This window comes from Mchenga conophoros, linkage group LG17 (assembly GCF_057382185.1).
Source record: "Mchenga conophoros isolate Kocher_MC1m ecotype Shallow Benthic linkage group LG17, M_conophoros_male_GT1.1, whole genome shotgun sequence".
In the NCBI taxonomy this organism is placed as follows: Eukaryota; Metazoa; Chordata; class Actinopteri; order Cichliformes; family Cichlidae; genus Mchenga; species Mchenga conophoros.
The window spans coordinates 15,730,391-15,747,189 of record NC_140542.1 but is presented as its reverse complement, the minus strand read 5'-3'; the positions used below and the strand labels follow the sequence as shown (position 1 = coordinate 15,747,189).

The following is a 16,799-nucleotide window of genomic DNA, read 5'->3' as shown; positions in this document are numbered from 1 at the left end:
AACCTAAGAGAAGGATTTACCTGAAATACTCACCGGCCTGCTCACTCTACCTGCTCTCCCACTTTCTGTTTTAATGTAAGTGATTTAGCAAAAGTATTGCAGTAACAGTTTAGGAATTACACCAATTTTTATACATAGTCCTCAATTTCCAAAGGCTCAAAAGCAGTTGCACAAACTAATTTTAAATGTAAGGATTGTTTTTAATGCTGGCATAAAAATCCTGTGCGGTGAATGACTGCCTGAAGTCTAGAATCAATGGACATCATCCAGTTCCTCACTTGAGATGCTCTACTAGGACTTTATTGCAGCAGTCTTCAATTGTTTTTTGTTTCGGGGTCTCTCTGCCTTCAATTTTCTCCTCAATAACTGAAAAGCATGTTCTATTGAGGTAAGATCAGCTGACTTACTTGGCCACTGATAAATATCCTATTCCTTTCCCTTGAGAAACTCTTGGTTTGCTTTTTCAATATGTTTCGAGTCATATTCCATTTGCACTGTGAAGCTCTGTCCCATCAGTTTCACATTTGGTTGAATCCAAGCAGAGTATAACACTGTAGACTTCAGAACCCATATTGTCACTTCTAACAGCAATCACATCATCAATAAACACTAGTGGTCATGTTCCACTGCCAGCTATATACGACTATTCTATAACATAGCCATCACCATATTTGACAGCTTATGTGGTATGCTTCAGACCATGCACGTCTTCGCTCAGTCTTCATATTTTTCTCTTCCTGTACATATTCTGGTACAAGGTCATATTGGTTTTGTCTATCCAAAGATTTTCTGTTTCCAGAATTGGACAGGCTATCTTCTCACACAGTCTAATCTGGTATTCTTGTTTTTGAGCGTAAACCCTTTGAGTTTCCTTTAATTGTAGACACTGGCATTGATAGCCCTACATTAAGATGTCATAAACTGGCTTAACCAGTGGTAAAAAATGCACTCAAGCCTGGAACCCAAACAAGGACCACGGAGAATTATTTTTGCTTTAAGTCCTTTATTTACATGCTCAGAGGGTTGTATGAGATGATGAGGGAGAAGAGGGGTTGTTGGAAATCACTCAGATTTTAGAGGAAGCGTGGGCTACAGGGAAGACAGGAAAGACTTAGTCCTAGATGATCTTTTGAACAATTGACACTTGGAGATTGTCCAGAGACAGACAATTTAGCCAGGAGAATTTACTTGTAATTTTCCAGGGGGGAGATCTAGAGACAGGGGTGCCACCAGGGATTTGGGGCCCCATGAAAAAAATATCACTTTGGGGCCAACCTTAATATTGCAAACCATGCCAACCCTAAAAATATAATACTTTGGAGACACTGATGAATATTTTGCTTACACACAGAGTTTTTGAATTCAAGACATTTTTTGCATTTTAATATTTTTAATGAAAATATTATTAGATTTTTTTTGTTACATCACCTTACATCAAATACAGTGTGTAAAATATATGCAGAGCAATATGCACTTCTTCAAAAACTATGCTCTGTTTATGTGGGTTAAAATGCATTATTAAAAAATGATTTCTAAAAAAAACAAAAACAATTAGACAGTTTTACCTGTCTCTCTTTTCTTTTCTTCTTCTTTTTTTAACTATAGACTTTACTTTTAACAAAGCCACCCCCCAGTCTGTACGGTACAGACTGTACCAAACCATATTATGAAATAAAGAGGGGAGAGGCAGGATCAGAGACTGACCCTACCTCCCCCTGCCTTTGTTGCCAAGAATGAAATAAAGCTAATGAGGGAAATAAACGTGTTCATAAGTACCTTGTGAAGAAGACTTTATTTTATGGTGATAGGCCAATAATTTTTATATACATTTTTATATAAAAAAATTTTATATAAAAAAAGACTATTTGACTGTTTTCCTTTCTATGGCCGCTGCCAATCACGGGCGCGTAGAATCATCATCAATTTTCTCCTCTGTCCAGAGGGGGGAGAGGAGGTCCATGGGTCTCTGTGTCTAATGAGAAAGGAGCTGTCAGAGGATGAGCAGAAGGGTAAGTGATTGGGATTAGTATTCAGAGAGTGCTTGAAGAAGTGACCAGCTCTCCTTAAGCTCTTATTTATACAAAAAATGGAATCAACTCCAGATCTCTAATTTGTAATGAAATAACGAGAAGACAGGCCTCACCTGGCCATGAAACAGCATGTCACTCAATTGCTCAATTACTTTTAAACGTCTCAAAAAAGGAGACTATATTAAAGAATTCCCTGTAATTCCTAACACAAGTTAAGGCAACGCTTATGTTGAACCCAGGGAATTAAAGCTGTAGATTTGCACATCAGTCACACATATTAAGTATTTCATTCAAAATCCATTGTTACGGTGTTGGAGATATAAAATAATAAAGAAATGTCATTGTCCAATGCCAAACATATTATAAAGAACACAACAGGTGGCAAAGCTGGAGTATTGTTCAGAATTGGCTCATTTACATATAAGATCAGGGTTTCTTCTAAATGTAACCTGTAAATTACAATTCCCCCAAATGTACGCACTGCACATAATACACATAACTGTGTGTTGGCCATGAAAGAAATTATAATTTACTAAAATTGGCTTTTACTTCCAGTGCACACACAAATGTACTTTTAAGTTTTGATTGTAGAAATGTTTGTTTTTTTTAACCAGAGTTGCAGTTTTCTTTGAAAAATGTACGATGAAAAAAAAGTTGAAGAAATGCATTTCATGGGTTGTTGTTTTGATTAATTAGAGGAACAACTACAGCAAGTAGCCAAGTTTGAAGGTTTTGCAGAATTCATTGCCTTGTTTTCCCCTCAGAAAATAAATTGTCTTTAATTAGTCATGTATAAACTAACTTCAGATTAATGTCCTCTTGCTGTGTCATAGACTGGAAGAACTTTCTCAGATTCTGGGAAAACCTTGACACACGTGGATGACAGATCTGAAATGGTGAACTTCTGAACTGAGTGAAGTCATTCTGGTAACTCAATTTGCCATTCTCTTTTATCACTACTATCCATTCATATGAGGTATTTAGATGCTTCCTCCACCTCTAACCTTAAACTGCCTCTACAGGTCATCTCAGTAATGAGCCATCTGGTCCTTCCTTCCTAATCAGCTATCCAAGGCTATCTCATCCTCAGCCCAACACAAAGTTATTCTCTCCTTGCCATCTGGCCTCCATACCCAGCTCTGTCTCAACTCTGCCAGCGATTTATGCCCTCCTGAGGTGTTTCGTCTTTTCACTTGCACATAATTGGCGCCCAGATGAAAAAAATGATGTGAATGCCAGTTTTTATTAGTTGCCAGGCAGGGGTCATTGTTTTTACACCATTCTTCTCCTCACCAATGACAAGGAAAAAACTATGCCTTTACACTGGCTAAACGGAAAACCCTGCACTATGTTAAATTCAGATCATAATGAGTACAGTAAAGCAATTAAAACCAAAAATGTGGATCCAGGTCTTTTAAGGGCAGTTCTGAAATTCTTTTCTTGCCCTGCCTGCAGTCAACAGACCACTGCATTCACCTTCACCATGACTCACTCCTTATATTCAATTCAATTCGATTCAGTTCATTTTTATTTATATAGTGCCAAATCACAACAGTTGCCTCAAGGCTCTTCAAACTGAAAGCAAAGGCCCCGCAATGATAGAGAGAAACACCAACTATCAAACGACCCACTCTGAGCAAGCACTTTAGCGACAGCAAGAAGGAAATACTTTAATGGGAAGAATCAGTCTCAGAGAGGGGCAGCCATCTGCCATGACTGGTTGGAAGTGATGGGGGGGGGGGGGGGAGACAGAATAAGAGACACACTGTTGAAGAGGGATTAATAATAATTAATGACTAAATTCAGAGTGATGTATAAAACCAGTGACTGAAAAAGGTGAGTGAAGAAGAAATACTCATCAACGCAACAGCCTAAGCCTATTGCAGTGTAACCAAGGGAGGATTCAAGATCAACTGATCTAGACCTAACCATATTCTTTAGAAACAAAGGAAAGTTTTAAGCCTAATTTTAAAAGTAGAAAGCGTATCTGTCTCTCAAGTACAAACTTGGATCTGGTTCCACAGAAGAGGGCCTGAAAGCTGGAGGCTCTGCCTCCCATTCTACTTATAAGTAAGCCCGCAGTGTGAGAGAGAAGTGCTCTTAGAGAATGTTTGAGATTAAAAGGGAGGTTCGAGATTGGCCTATAACTAAAGATAAACATAAGATAAAGATTCCTAAACTGTCGTGGTACTTGGGTATTGTACAGTAAAACTGGAGGAAAGCTTACGTTTCAGCAGACTACCATACATACATTTTTACTTGGTTACGCTCATCATTCATCCACGAAATTAGATACAATAAAATAGCAAATATAATAAGATAGCAAAAATAAAAGTATAAACATACATAAATACAGTTCTGCTAAAAAAAAAAGATATTGCACTTTACAAAAGAAGGATATTACACTTGTTGGTGGGTAGCAGAAGTCGTGGAATGTGGGTGTTATTGAATATTGTGCCATGTTGCAGCTGTGGTGTTTTGTACTAGATATATTGTTACATTTGGCAGCATTGATAAACATTGTACTGAGTATTACACAGGAATATTGCAGACAAGGGGTGGTAAGTGAAACCCAAATAGCTGGGTGAAGTGATGTCTTTTTAAGTAACGGTTTAGTTTACTGCGATCTGGTGACTTACAGAAAGGCAAACTGCATTACAAAAAGTTACAAAATATATTTTGCATAAAATTTTTCCCTATCATTGTTAAATAGATTAACATTATTACTGCATATGTTTAGAGTTGAGCTCATTTACTTGAATATAAAGTTACTTTAATAATATATAGTTGGCGCTAGCGTCCACTCTCCAACATTATCAGACTTTTCCTTGCTGATCTAATAAAGCAGTTGTTAAAAACATCTCCTCTCCTCACTCATGGTGGCCAATGTGGGTAGCAAGAAGACACTCATCTGTTAAGATGCTTAAATACTGAAGCTTGTTTACTTGTTAATGCTAGCTGTGTCTCCATATGAGGCGCAGACCATAGCTGATCTCAGAACAGTAAAAGCTGAGCGAGCAGCAGCTCACATAGCAGACAGGTCTAGCCCGGATCTGGTGTCAAGCTGGCACTGCTGGCTGACTTCTGGCATGGTAACTGCTATGTTATCCAGATATGGGCCAGCCCTGGCGTAGATAGCTCTGTTTTTGTGATGGCATGCCACATCTGGCCTGATTATGGTTTGGTTTATGTGGCCCAGGCTCATAGAAAACAGGTCTGGCCTGGATCTGGCATCAAGCTGGCACTTCTGACTGACTGGTGTCATGGCTGAGTGTATGTCAACAGATGTGGGCCAGGTGTGGCAATGATGGCAATATTTATGTTACTATTTACCTATTTTAGTTAGAAAACCCAAATGCCATTTTGCAGTAATATACTGCTATGGTAGCCAATGTTTCAAATGCAGGTTTGACAGGTTTGACAGGTTTGTGAGTGTACACTCTAGCTCAGGAGGTAGAGCAGGTCACCTACTGATCAGAGGGTTAGTGGTTCAATCCCTGGCTCCTCCACTCTGCCTGAATGTGTATGAATGTAGTTAGGAAGCACTCAGTTTAGAGAAAGTGGGTGAATGTTGTATAGAGTGCTTTGAGTGATCTGCGAGAGTAGAACAGTGCTGTGTGAGATTCACTGTCTGAGTTTTGTCATCTTACTTTTGCACTATTATGTTCTGGCACATGTTGTTATTACATGGCTTGATTAAGGTACACTTTAGGCTGACATCTGGGGCCAGAGCTGAAACTGTTCTGCCAGCACAGGGCCAGCAGTGTGTCTGAAACTGGCCCATGGCTGCACACAACTTACTCATGGCCCACATATTGCAAAGAATGACGGCCCTTTGGTGGCCCAGATCTGGTTTGCCAGAGGTAATCCACACATAGGCCAGCACAGTGTGTCTCCAACTGGCTTTGTGCTGGCCCATGTATGGGCCACCTCTGGCAAACCAGATCTGGGTCACCAAAGGGCCATCATTCTTTGCGGTATGTAGGCCATGTGTAAGCACATTGTGTGGGCCAGATCCGGGCCATACCAATTTTGCTATGGGGGAGTTTGCCACGCAGTCTGGTTTCCTATCAGATTACTGCCAAAGACCTGGGGTTTATCCACAACCCACATGCACAAAGTACAAGAAAGAATCTCCTGGCCTCTCCGCTAGCCCCCAGTCATTGTGAGCTGTACCTGGCTACACCCTCAGTGACAGAGACATTTTTCTATAAGACTGAATTAAGCACAGCTTTCAGCGACGTGTAAACGATGGATGCACATATTAACTGAGAGGGGATTAGCTTTATTGCAGCGCTGTCTGAGATAAAAGGAGAGAGATCGCTTTACTTCGGAACTGTTTCATTCATGACTATTTTTAGATTTGACGCTTGTTCTGACTGAACCTGGTTTAATTACTGCCACCTTACAGACATGTGGTATGTAGGCCATTAATAGAAAGACTAATATTTAAGATCAAAGTGTTAATTAATGGTAGGACTTCTTTGAGTGTGAGTATGATTGTTTTTTCTCTAATTGTTACATTTTTTCTTGAAGAAATGTATTAAGTCACAACTAGTTACTGTGAGAGGAAAGTTCAAAAGAGTGCTAACTCTTTGTTACCCGGGCTATAGTACCGAAGAAAAACATGGGGTTGTTCTTCTTTTCTTGAATCAGTGATACAAGTAAGATGTCCCAACTTTAGGAAAGCCTTTGTTGTTATTGTTATTTTTCCTTTGTTTATGGAGCAACAAACTCTTTTTGCGGGCTAAATAAAGATCTTCTAATTTAGTGAGATGCCATTTCCTCTCTAACTTACTGTTTGTCTGGTTTAAGGCGCACGTTTGAGAGTCATGCATGGGAGTCAAGTGCTTTTAATTTGAAGCTTTATTTTCAGTGGAGCCACAGTATTGAGGGTCGTATGCAGTGAGGATGTAGCACTACTAATGAGATAACTGACTTCTGTGTCGGCACATGGTATTGAAGAGAGTAACAATGGGGGAATTAAACATCCTTAATATAATCCTTAATATCCTTACATTTAGTTTACTTTCTGAAAGATGCCTACTGTACTGAAATGTATTCCCCACTGCTGTGTGAATTTTAAAATGTTATTAAGAGAGTATAGCCCTGTAGCCTTGTTCATCTTGCTGACGTAAACTCTGTTTTTGAATTAATAAATGCATGTCATGGCTGTAGATACTTCAATGAAAGTGTTCCTCATTTGGTGAGATATTTTCAGGAGAGTTTTTTCCCCAGAGAAGAGAAAGGGAACCTTAATCATCCACTTCAGTTGCCTTCCATAGTATTCCCATTCATTGAACTTGCAAGTGCATTCTTTAATTTTAGGAAGTAATCAAATTGTTGTATAAAGTCCTACAAGTTTCCACTAGCTCTCAGTTTTCTTTTGTTTTGTTTTGTGATAAATAATGCATCCTAGGACGTGTGTGTGTGTAAAAAATCAATTAATTGATCAACAACACTTAATGACTATCAAGCCACAAGCACAGAGCTCAAGAACATTTTCAGTCTGTTGATCAGGTGTTCAGAACGTTGCCTTTTATCTTTTTTATACAAATGATATTAAGTTGCGAAGATAAATAAAATAACTCGAAGCACATTTTAAGCTCATCAACGTATAATTATCTAAAGAATATACTGATATTATTCTTGTTGATGATCTCAATTAGATTTCAAGTTAGTTCTTTCTTCTTCGTTGTTTTAATGCAGGCGATATGTAGGACTTCAATTTCGTGGGTCTTTTTGGGGTCCTTGACGTGGCATTAATAAACAAAGATGGCGGTGGCGTTTACACCTTCGTTGAACTTTACTCTGAATTAAAAACTTTGTAGTCTTAAGTAATTTGAGTATTTCCTACATGTGTCTCGTTAGGCGAGTTGCAAAATGAGCGGTTGGGCCGGTTTTTCAGACGAGGAGCTGCGCAGGATACAGCAAAAGGGTAAGCTAACCTTTCTTGAGAGTCGGAACACTCAGCACTTCATTCTGATATTTTATTCCTACTTCTTTTTTTTTAGTAGTAACCATGGTCACGTGTACTTTTCAGACTCTACTGTATCTGCACCTCCAGTTCGGGGTCGAAAACCAGCTTCAGGTAACCGGAGTCGGCAGCAGTTGCAGCGAGAAAGAGCCCTGCAGTCAGCAGCCCAGAAAAACGTAGGAGCCGAGTCACTGGTTCTTTCACGCGAACAACAACTCACCAAACCGTCCCCGAGGGAAGAGCCTAAACCCACAGCCCCGGCGACAACACCCACTGTCAAACAAGAGGTGCAGCAGAAGCCCGCTATAATGAAGCACAATGAAAACGACCAACCGACTACAGAAGAAGAAACCCCAGTGGTTAAAGAGCTGGATAAGCAAGAGATTGAATTGTTAGTATGATTTTGTTCTCACGTGCACTGTAAAGATGACAGGTAAACTGACCAATATTTACATAGTAGGTGTAATACCAGGGTAGCAAACATGCCCAAGTATGTAAACATAATTGTGTGTTTTCATGCACATGCTGGGACATTCTGTGCTCGTCTTTGAGACTGTATCACAGTGAATCAAAATATACAAATAGATCCAAAATTTGTTGGACGAAAACACATTTTTTGCAGTTTTACCACAAAGGGTTTTAAAACAATCAAGACGTGATTGAAGCGCAGACTTTCAGCTTTGATTAATAACATTTTTAGAAAAATTTATCATCAACTGTTTAGAAACCATACCCATTTTTATGCATACCCATATGGAAAAGATATATATAAATCTTATAAACTTTGTATCTGTCTTGTGTGAAACTTGTATAAAAAGCATATAAGTGTGAAAACAGATATAAGATCCCTTGAAAAATTATATAATGAAACTTCTATGTTTTGGATACTTACTAAAACAATGTATGAAAGTAATGCGAAAGTGGCCACTTTCATGAGTAAATCACATATAAGTTTTTACTATTTCTTTTCCGTATGGGTAGTCCTCCATATTCAAAAGCTCAAAAGCATTTGGACAAATTTAATTTTAAATATAAGGATAATTTTTAATAATTGGAAACAGTCTTTCTGCATATTTTTATCTGGTTGTCTTTCTGATACAAATTCATGCTGATTTTATTTAGCCAAAGAATTAATTTTCAGCAGGCTCTTTCAGATGTTTTTTTGGTAAAGTCTACTCTGGTCTTCTTGTTCTTGAATGTAATTAGTAGTAGTAAACCTTTGCATTTCCCCACATAAAAGTACCTCTTGATTTTAGACGTTGATAATAATACCCACCTCCTTGGGAGTGTTCTTGACTTTGTTAGAAGTATGCAATGCCCCCTTAATAATGTAGTGCTGAATGGGTTATCACGTAACTCCTCCGGCCAGGAAATGTTGACATTGTTGAATGTTGACATTCAATCGTGACATTGATTTGAAATCATATCAACGGACTCTAGTTAATACGTTCTTTAAAAATAAAAGTCTAGGAAAGTTTTTCATATATAAAGCTAAAATTTCACAGCAATCATTATATATGTCATTGGGTTTCAGAGACAGTCCTGCAGAAAATGTTCCAAAAAGATTAGTAGCTGAAATTATCCTTCTGTTAAATCCATTAAAATAAATTGAAGATCTGCGCTTTGGTCACATGCAGATTGTTTGATCCAAAATCCACTGTGGTGTTCTACAAAGAGAAAACTGATTTTTTTTTAAAAATCTCACTTTGTCCAATAAATTATGGACCTAACTGTAATTCTGTATATTTGGTTTCTAGCAGTGATTTGTATCATTAATGTGTGTTGTGGTTTTGCGTGTATCTGCAGTCTATCTGGGTGAGAAACAAAACTTTAACTTACCACAGTAGATGGCTCCTCTCTGCCCCAACTTTGCGGCTGGATAATTAGCACTCATCAGTGCTGTATCAATGTTTAGTTAATGTTCTAGTCAACCATAAAAGTGATGGTTGTGGAAAATAAACGCCTGTGCTTCTGTATAGACAAATCGTTGGAAATTATTGATTTCCATGCTTCCAGGACACAGGACTTGTCAGGGTATCCTGTCATTGTAACAGTGGCTGTGGATCCTTTGGTTCCTGTGGGTTTCCAAAATATGGCCTCTATGGAACAGACTTGTTTCAGATTTGGAACAGATTTAGATGTGTGTAGTTTGGGAGACCTGTAAAAACTCTGGGTTCTTTGTCCTGCTCCTTTAACGCTTCCTGAGGAGTGTTTTTTGCACTGCAAGTGTTGAACTTTCTTGCAGAAGCAGGACGATTTTGCTAGGGACTGTTGTTCTTGTGGAGGGTGTGGAGCCTTGGTTGGTGGGTGATGTGGATCAAAGTGATATCCACAAGAATGATGCATGATTCTTTTGGTTATCTTTGGCTGTCAAAGCAAGCATATTATATGATGCATGTGATTTGAGTGATGTATAAATGACAGTACTGTCGGTCTTGTACACATGTGGCTCACATTTCATTAAATTCATGCATACTACCTCAGCACTGTCCACATCTTACTCAGTTTCTCTCTTGGATGAATAAGGTTTCTCTGATTCAGATTCTGATCTGCACCAGATACTTGGAAAAAACGGAATCAGAATATCAACACACAATGATCAAAATCTTAATAATAATAATAATTTGCCAAACCCATACCATAGGGTGCTGTTGTGTTTGTAAATTAGAACGATTTTGAAAGACACTGCTCCTTTCATAATCCTGATGTTTTTTGTTTGGTCTTTCTGAGATGAAATTGCAAATGCATTTGTTTAAATTCTCATTTTGTGTGATGGCAGACGGGAAAAGACGCGTCTGGAGCAACTTCAGCAAGAGCAAAAAATCATCGAAGAGAGGAACAAACGCAAGAAAGCTCTGCTGGCAAAAACTATCGCTGAGAAGTAAGTGTGTATATATAGTTTCATTCTTTTGATCGTTGTTATGAACACAGAGGCTCAAAAGAGGCCCCCTTTAAATATCACTAGAGTATCAAGTCAACATGATGAATATAAATGTGCCTCAAAACTGCTACGATTAAGGTCAAGGCAAAAAAACAATATGTGTGAATGGTTTATTATTTTCCACAGATCCAAACAGACTCAGGAAGAGACTGTAAAGCTAAAGAGAATCCAGAAAGAGCTGCAAGCCCTCGACGACATGGTGTCTTGTGACATTGGCATCCTGAGAGGAAAGATAGAGCAAGCCAGTTGGGACTACTCAGCTGCAAGGTAGCCTTAACATCAGGAAAAAATATAAAAGAAAGTGTCAGTAAACCCTTTTCCACAGCTGATGTGAATTTGTCACAATATTAAAAGCACAGATGTGTTTTTAATGACTTCATGGCCCACCAGTACACTTATGCCCAATTCACACCTGGTACCTGTGATGCAATCACATTAGTTAGGTCACACCTTAGGCATTAGAATGCATCCACACATGCATGTCAGTTGACCAGTTGAAGTGTCACTCTCCACTAGGGATGAATATTGACAAATTTCCTTGATCCCAATGCAAGTGGCTGAAAATAAACATGGAAATGCCAAAACTGCAGTTCCTCCATTCAGCTGTTTTTGTTCAACTGCTTATCACCTGACAGTAACTCTGCGCTACAGACCATCCAAGAATTTTGTGCTAGTTTTTCCTGAGTGAATTTTTAATGATTTTTATTAGTCTTCTACATCGTGCTGATTAGCAGTACTGTGTATGTGAACCTCTGTAGTGAATCTGCACAGTTTAAAAAGGCAGACTGCTAAATAAACTTGCTAGTGTTATCCCTCGAAGCTTGGTTTAGCAGTCCACCATCTGATCTAAATACAGGCAGTCCTGGCTTTCAGAAAAATCATCATGGAAACAGCCATAATACAAGTGTCGATGATTCAAAATGCAGAGTCTGAATCGGTGGGTGATGTTACAGTGACTTTGTTTTTCTTTTAGATACAGTATGGATATCAGTGCCATTATAGATTGTGGTTATATTTCAGATTGTTGTAGACCATCAAAGGTTGTTTTTAATGTCAACACTTCATATGGGGCGATCGTGGCAGTTTGTCTTGTAATCGGAAGGTTGCAGGTTCGAGCCCCGGCTCAGACAGTCTCGGTCGTTGTGTCCTTGGGCAAGACACTTCACCCATTGCCTACTGGTGGTGGTCAGAGGGCCCGGTGGCGCCAGTGTCTGGCAGCCTCGCCTCTGTCAGTGCGCCCCAGGGTGGCTGTGGCTACAATGTAGCTTGCCATCACCAGTGTGTGAATGTGTGAATGACTGGTTGTGTAAAGCGCTTTGGGGTCCTTAGGGACTAGTAAAGCGCTATATAAATATAGGCCATTTACCATTTCATTTATTCTTTGCCCTGAGTCAGATCTATATATGACACAGTGATGAGAGTGGAGATAAATGCTGTGTGAAACAGCCATTGGAGCCTTAGCTTCACGTTGATGTTCTTCCTGGAGCCTCTCCGAAAACAGTTTCTGCTGTCATTCAATTTGTTGAACAGTAACTCCTAAGGGGTGTGTTGCTTTTTATTGCTTTTATTTTCAAAAGTATAAATTCTTGCTAGTACAGGCTGTGCTTTGAAACCATAGAAACACTGCCCCCTACAGTACTCGTGTAACCTTTCACAATATATGCACCATGCAGAGGACAGAACAGCTAAAATCATGAGTCATTTATCATGAAATACAGGAAGTTAAACCTGTATCTTGTATTATGGTGTTTTACTTTCCCAGTGTAAACAGTCTTCTGTCGTGTTGTGTTATATGTAGTGCCGACGTAGGACAGTTTTTCCAATTTCATTGTACTACTGTACTATGTATGACTGTGCAATGACAATAAAGAGTTATCTTATCTTATCTTATCCTGTGATATGGTAACTCTGTATTTGTCCTAGTTCATGAAGCTGCAGCCTGTCATGTAGTGACATTAGCCCTGTATCATTACAGGTGTTTGTATAATGAAAAGACAAACCCGACCTTCACACACTCGGTACACTGGATTCTGTTATGATTATGCTGATTTAGTCAGTTGTTAAGATGTTGCTGAGATGCAACATAATAGCTAGAGGTGAAATTTGATTTTTGGAAATGTTTGCCATCATCTGGTTTGTTACCACAGTGTTTCCAAACACCATGTGGTCTTCTGTCCTTTGCAATTAAAACAATATTTCTGCATTCAGACATTCTGAGAGAATAAGCATCTGCTCTCAGCGGGTTACGAGACACTGCCAGTACAGTCGGTTTTAGTTAAGTCACCAACTCTGCATGTCATTTTTTTGCATTCATTGAAGTGCACGGTGTTCCAGACATAATAAGCACCAAATGAAAGAAAATTAAAAAAAAAAAACCTAAAGTATATGCAAGCACTGCTGAACTGACCTTTTTGTTAGTTGCCGAATAAGTAAAGTGTGTGTGTGTGTGTAGTTTCTAAACATTAATTTTAACAAACTTCATCATCAAACAAATCATCATCTTTTCACCGTCCATGAACTCTGGTCTCCAGTATTTGTCAGTCCCAGTATCAATGATTGCATTCTGTGAAGACATGCCCTCACTGTACCTCTGACTGACTAGCGTGTATTGGTACAGTTAGATGGTTAGGATAAGGCAGAATGGAAGACGGTCTTCACGAAATGTGAGAGAGGAAAATAACTAATGCTGTGTGCTGTGACACAGAGAGCAGAGAACGTAAGCTCTGTTCCCAAAATGGAGAAACTTAAGCAGGCTTTTGATATTTACTCACTAAATGTAGAGTTCAGTAAGAATTGAAGTTATTAGTTACTGCGTTAACTTTATTTACTTTAGTCCATTATTTAATGTCACTATTAACAATAGAAACTGTTTTAGATGAATTGTTAAGAAATTACTACTTTTACTACTATATACAAGTCTTTGACTTCCTGGAACCAGAATGTGTTTATTTGTTGAATCATTATTAATTTAAGTTTGAGTTTTGTTTATTCTTATATAAATTCTCAGGATTGTTTTTCTTGAAAAATGTTGTGAACTCCATTTGTGTTCCTAAGTGGTTAAGGTTTGACAAAAAGCAGAAATAACAAATGAGCACATTTCCTAACACATTGGTCATATGACCAAGGATATTTGGTCATAGCACTTATGAAATATAAATGAACATACTTGGATCTTTTTCAGCACATATTCTAAATAAAATAAAACAGTTACTTATTCGTGAGGGGAAATTGAGCTCAAAAACAGCATGTCATTTCTGAGTGTACTGTTTTGATCCTCTTCATGTTTCTTAGTCATTTTCTTCTCTTATTTCTCCACAGAAAGCGTTATGAGAGGGCAGAAGCTGAATACGTGATAGCCAAGCTGGACCTTCACAAGAAAACTGAGGTGAAGGAACAGCTGACGGAGCATCTCTGTGCCATCATCCAGCAAAATGAGCTGCGCAAAGCCCACAAGCTGGAGGAACTGATGCAGCAGCTACAGCTTCAGGCTTCTGAAGAGGAGCTGGAGAGGCAAAAGGAAGAGGAGAGGAGAAACTTAGAGGTGCAGAAAGACGTGGAAAAGGAAAATGGCTCTGTGGAGAGTCAGGAGGTAAAGGTGGAATCAACTAAAAATTGTGGACCTAAAGAGAAAGAGACTGTGAAGGAAGAGACTGGAGATTCTGAGCAAGACTGTAAAACACTAGAAAACTGTCTTCAGAGTGAATCTGTGGCTGTGTCGTGAGGCAATCTTAATCTGTTATGTGCTCTATAAATATCTGTTATATACTGATGGGTGACAAATTGTACAAAGATGTTGTATCAAGTGTCTGTATCAAGGTGTTGACCATCACATGTGGGCAGAACAGCTGATGAGATGGTGGCGATCACTGCCACACCTCAGTCTAAAATGTAATGACTGTTGAGGCCAGAGCACACGAGTCACGTCATTGTTATCATCTAGTTAAACATGGCATTTGCATCAAATAACTTTGTACTGTAACTATGACAGAAAATTATTCCCCACAGCATAGTATGCCTGTTTAAAATCAATACTTATTTTATTTTTTTTAAATTACAACTTTACACTGACAAGACAGACGGATCGCTAGCAAAGCATCGTTTCCAGATCGACGAAGGGGAGGGAGAAAAAAGACACAATACAAAGCGAAAAACACTTACAACATGATTCTCCAGCTGATAAGTTTCCCATGTTGGCATCCTTGACAGCCTTGGTTAATACAGAAGAAGCATCGTTATGTTTTGGGTTGTATTTTTGTTTTAAAAAGTCGCAGCTCATAGAAAGCTGTATGTTACTAACACGATTGGTTAGTCTGAAAAACTCATGTAGCGAAAGCTCACAGAGAACATCTGGTCTGATTTCTGGTGTTATGTGTTTCACACATTTTTTTTATTATTATTATTTGTGAGGCTGCTTCTATTTAATTGTTTAAACATTGAGAACTTTACCTCCTTTTGTTAAATAAAGAGTTTGTAGAATATTAATATATCGGGCTTGAGAAACACGAGTACTGTATCCCCGCTGGCTTTGAGTGAAATATTTAAAGCAATAGACTGGCCAGAGTCGTGTTCAGTTGCTGGGTAAATCGAAGGGTATCTTGTAGCTGTTATCTTCAGGTGTGCACTTTTATGTTTGTGTGTGCTTAAAAAGCAAAGTCCTCTTCTTCCAAACATGGTTTTCCATCACATCTCTGAGCATGGGTCGAATTCAGAAGATGAGTGTTTTTGATTGTTGTGTCTTTGTTGTAAAAGTGGAAGGACTGGTTGTGTTTACTTTGCAGAAAGCCGGCGTTTCATGCATATGGAGTGAGGCATTAATCATTAATCCCTTTCTGTTCTGAATACAAACTGTCGTGACTTATGTGTTGTAGATGACGCTATTTGCTGGTGCTGGGCTTGTATTTCACAAAGCCCCTCTTGTCAGTTCAGCTAAGGAGCAGTGGGCTTGCACGGTAAGGTGATATCTGTTAATGTATGCTCTCAGCTGCATGTGTTTCTGCATACTCCAAGCTTATCTTTTCTCTTAGCGTACATTTTTGACAGCGTGTCAGAAAATGTATAAGAATCTAATGTAAATGTAAATCTATGTAAGTGAAAATGACCAAAGTCTGATTCATTTGTGTGTTCAGAAAATACATAAAGGCTATTTAAATGGGGTAAAAAAATATTTTAAAACATCATATTTTAGAGATGTACAAAAGGGTAATATTTTACTAAAATAAACTTTTTTAAATTGAAAATATCCATTTGTATTTTCTTTGCGTTCATCTTTTTGGTAGAAGGTTATCTACAGAACTGAAGCTTGCTGTGTGGGAAGGAATTTACAATGTGACCACTTTGGGTCTCCAATCGCTTTCTCAAAGTTTTTCAAAGTGCAGTGTTTTTGTATACTGCTTTGAGATTTTACAGCTCCCCGGTCACATCTGGCTGTCTGAAGGGGAGACCGTAAAAGCAGCTTTTTAATTAGTCGGAAGGTTTAAGTTCACAGAAGGAGAGTGACCACCGTCCGTCTGTCCCTGTAGAACCTCTAGGATTCTGTTCCCAATTACCCAAATGAACTAAAACAGATTATTATGTCATTTTTTTGAGCATCCATTTAAAAATAAAATGTAATCTAGTGTACTCTCATATAGGCTATATAACTCGGCTATTTTGAATTGTGCATTTCAGGAGTATTGTAATTTTATGCAGCTTCATACCTCTATACTGATCTTTATACTATATTTAGGAGGAAAATATTGTCATTTTTAATCCACATAAATGACTCCCCTGATTCACACTATGTACACATAAAAATGTCTGTCATGTCACTTTGGTCTGCAGTAGAATCTTGAATATCCTTAAAGTAGTGTTT

General features: G+C 38.5%; 1 protein-coding gene across 1 annotated transcript; it reads left to right on the top strand.

Annotated features, from left to right (window-relative positions):
- Positions 1–7,791: 7,791 nt before the first annotated feature.
- gorab (golgin, rab6-interacting) lies at positions 7,792–15,052 on the top strand. Its single transcript, XM_085252433.1, has 5 exons — positions 7,792–7,968; positions 8,074–8,398; positions 10,787–10,888; positions 11,075–11,215; positions 14,267–15,052. The coding sequence occupies exons 1-5, from the start codon at positions 7,914–7,916 to the stop codon at positions 14,667–14,669; spliced, it is 1,026 nt and encodes a 341-aa protein (XP_085108559.1). The 5' UTR covers positions 7,792–7,913; the 3' UTR covers positions 14,670–15,052.
- Positions 15,053–16,799: the final 1,747 nt, after the last annotated feature.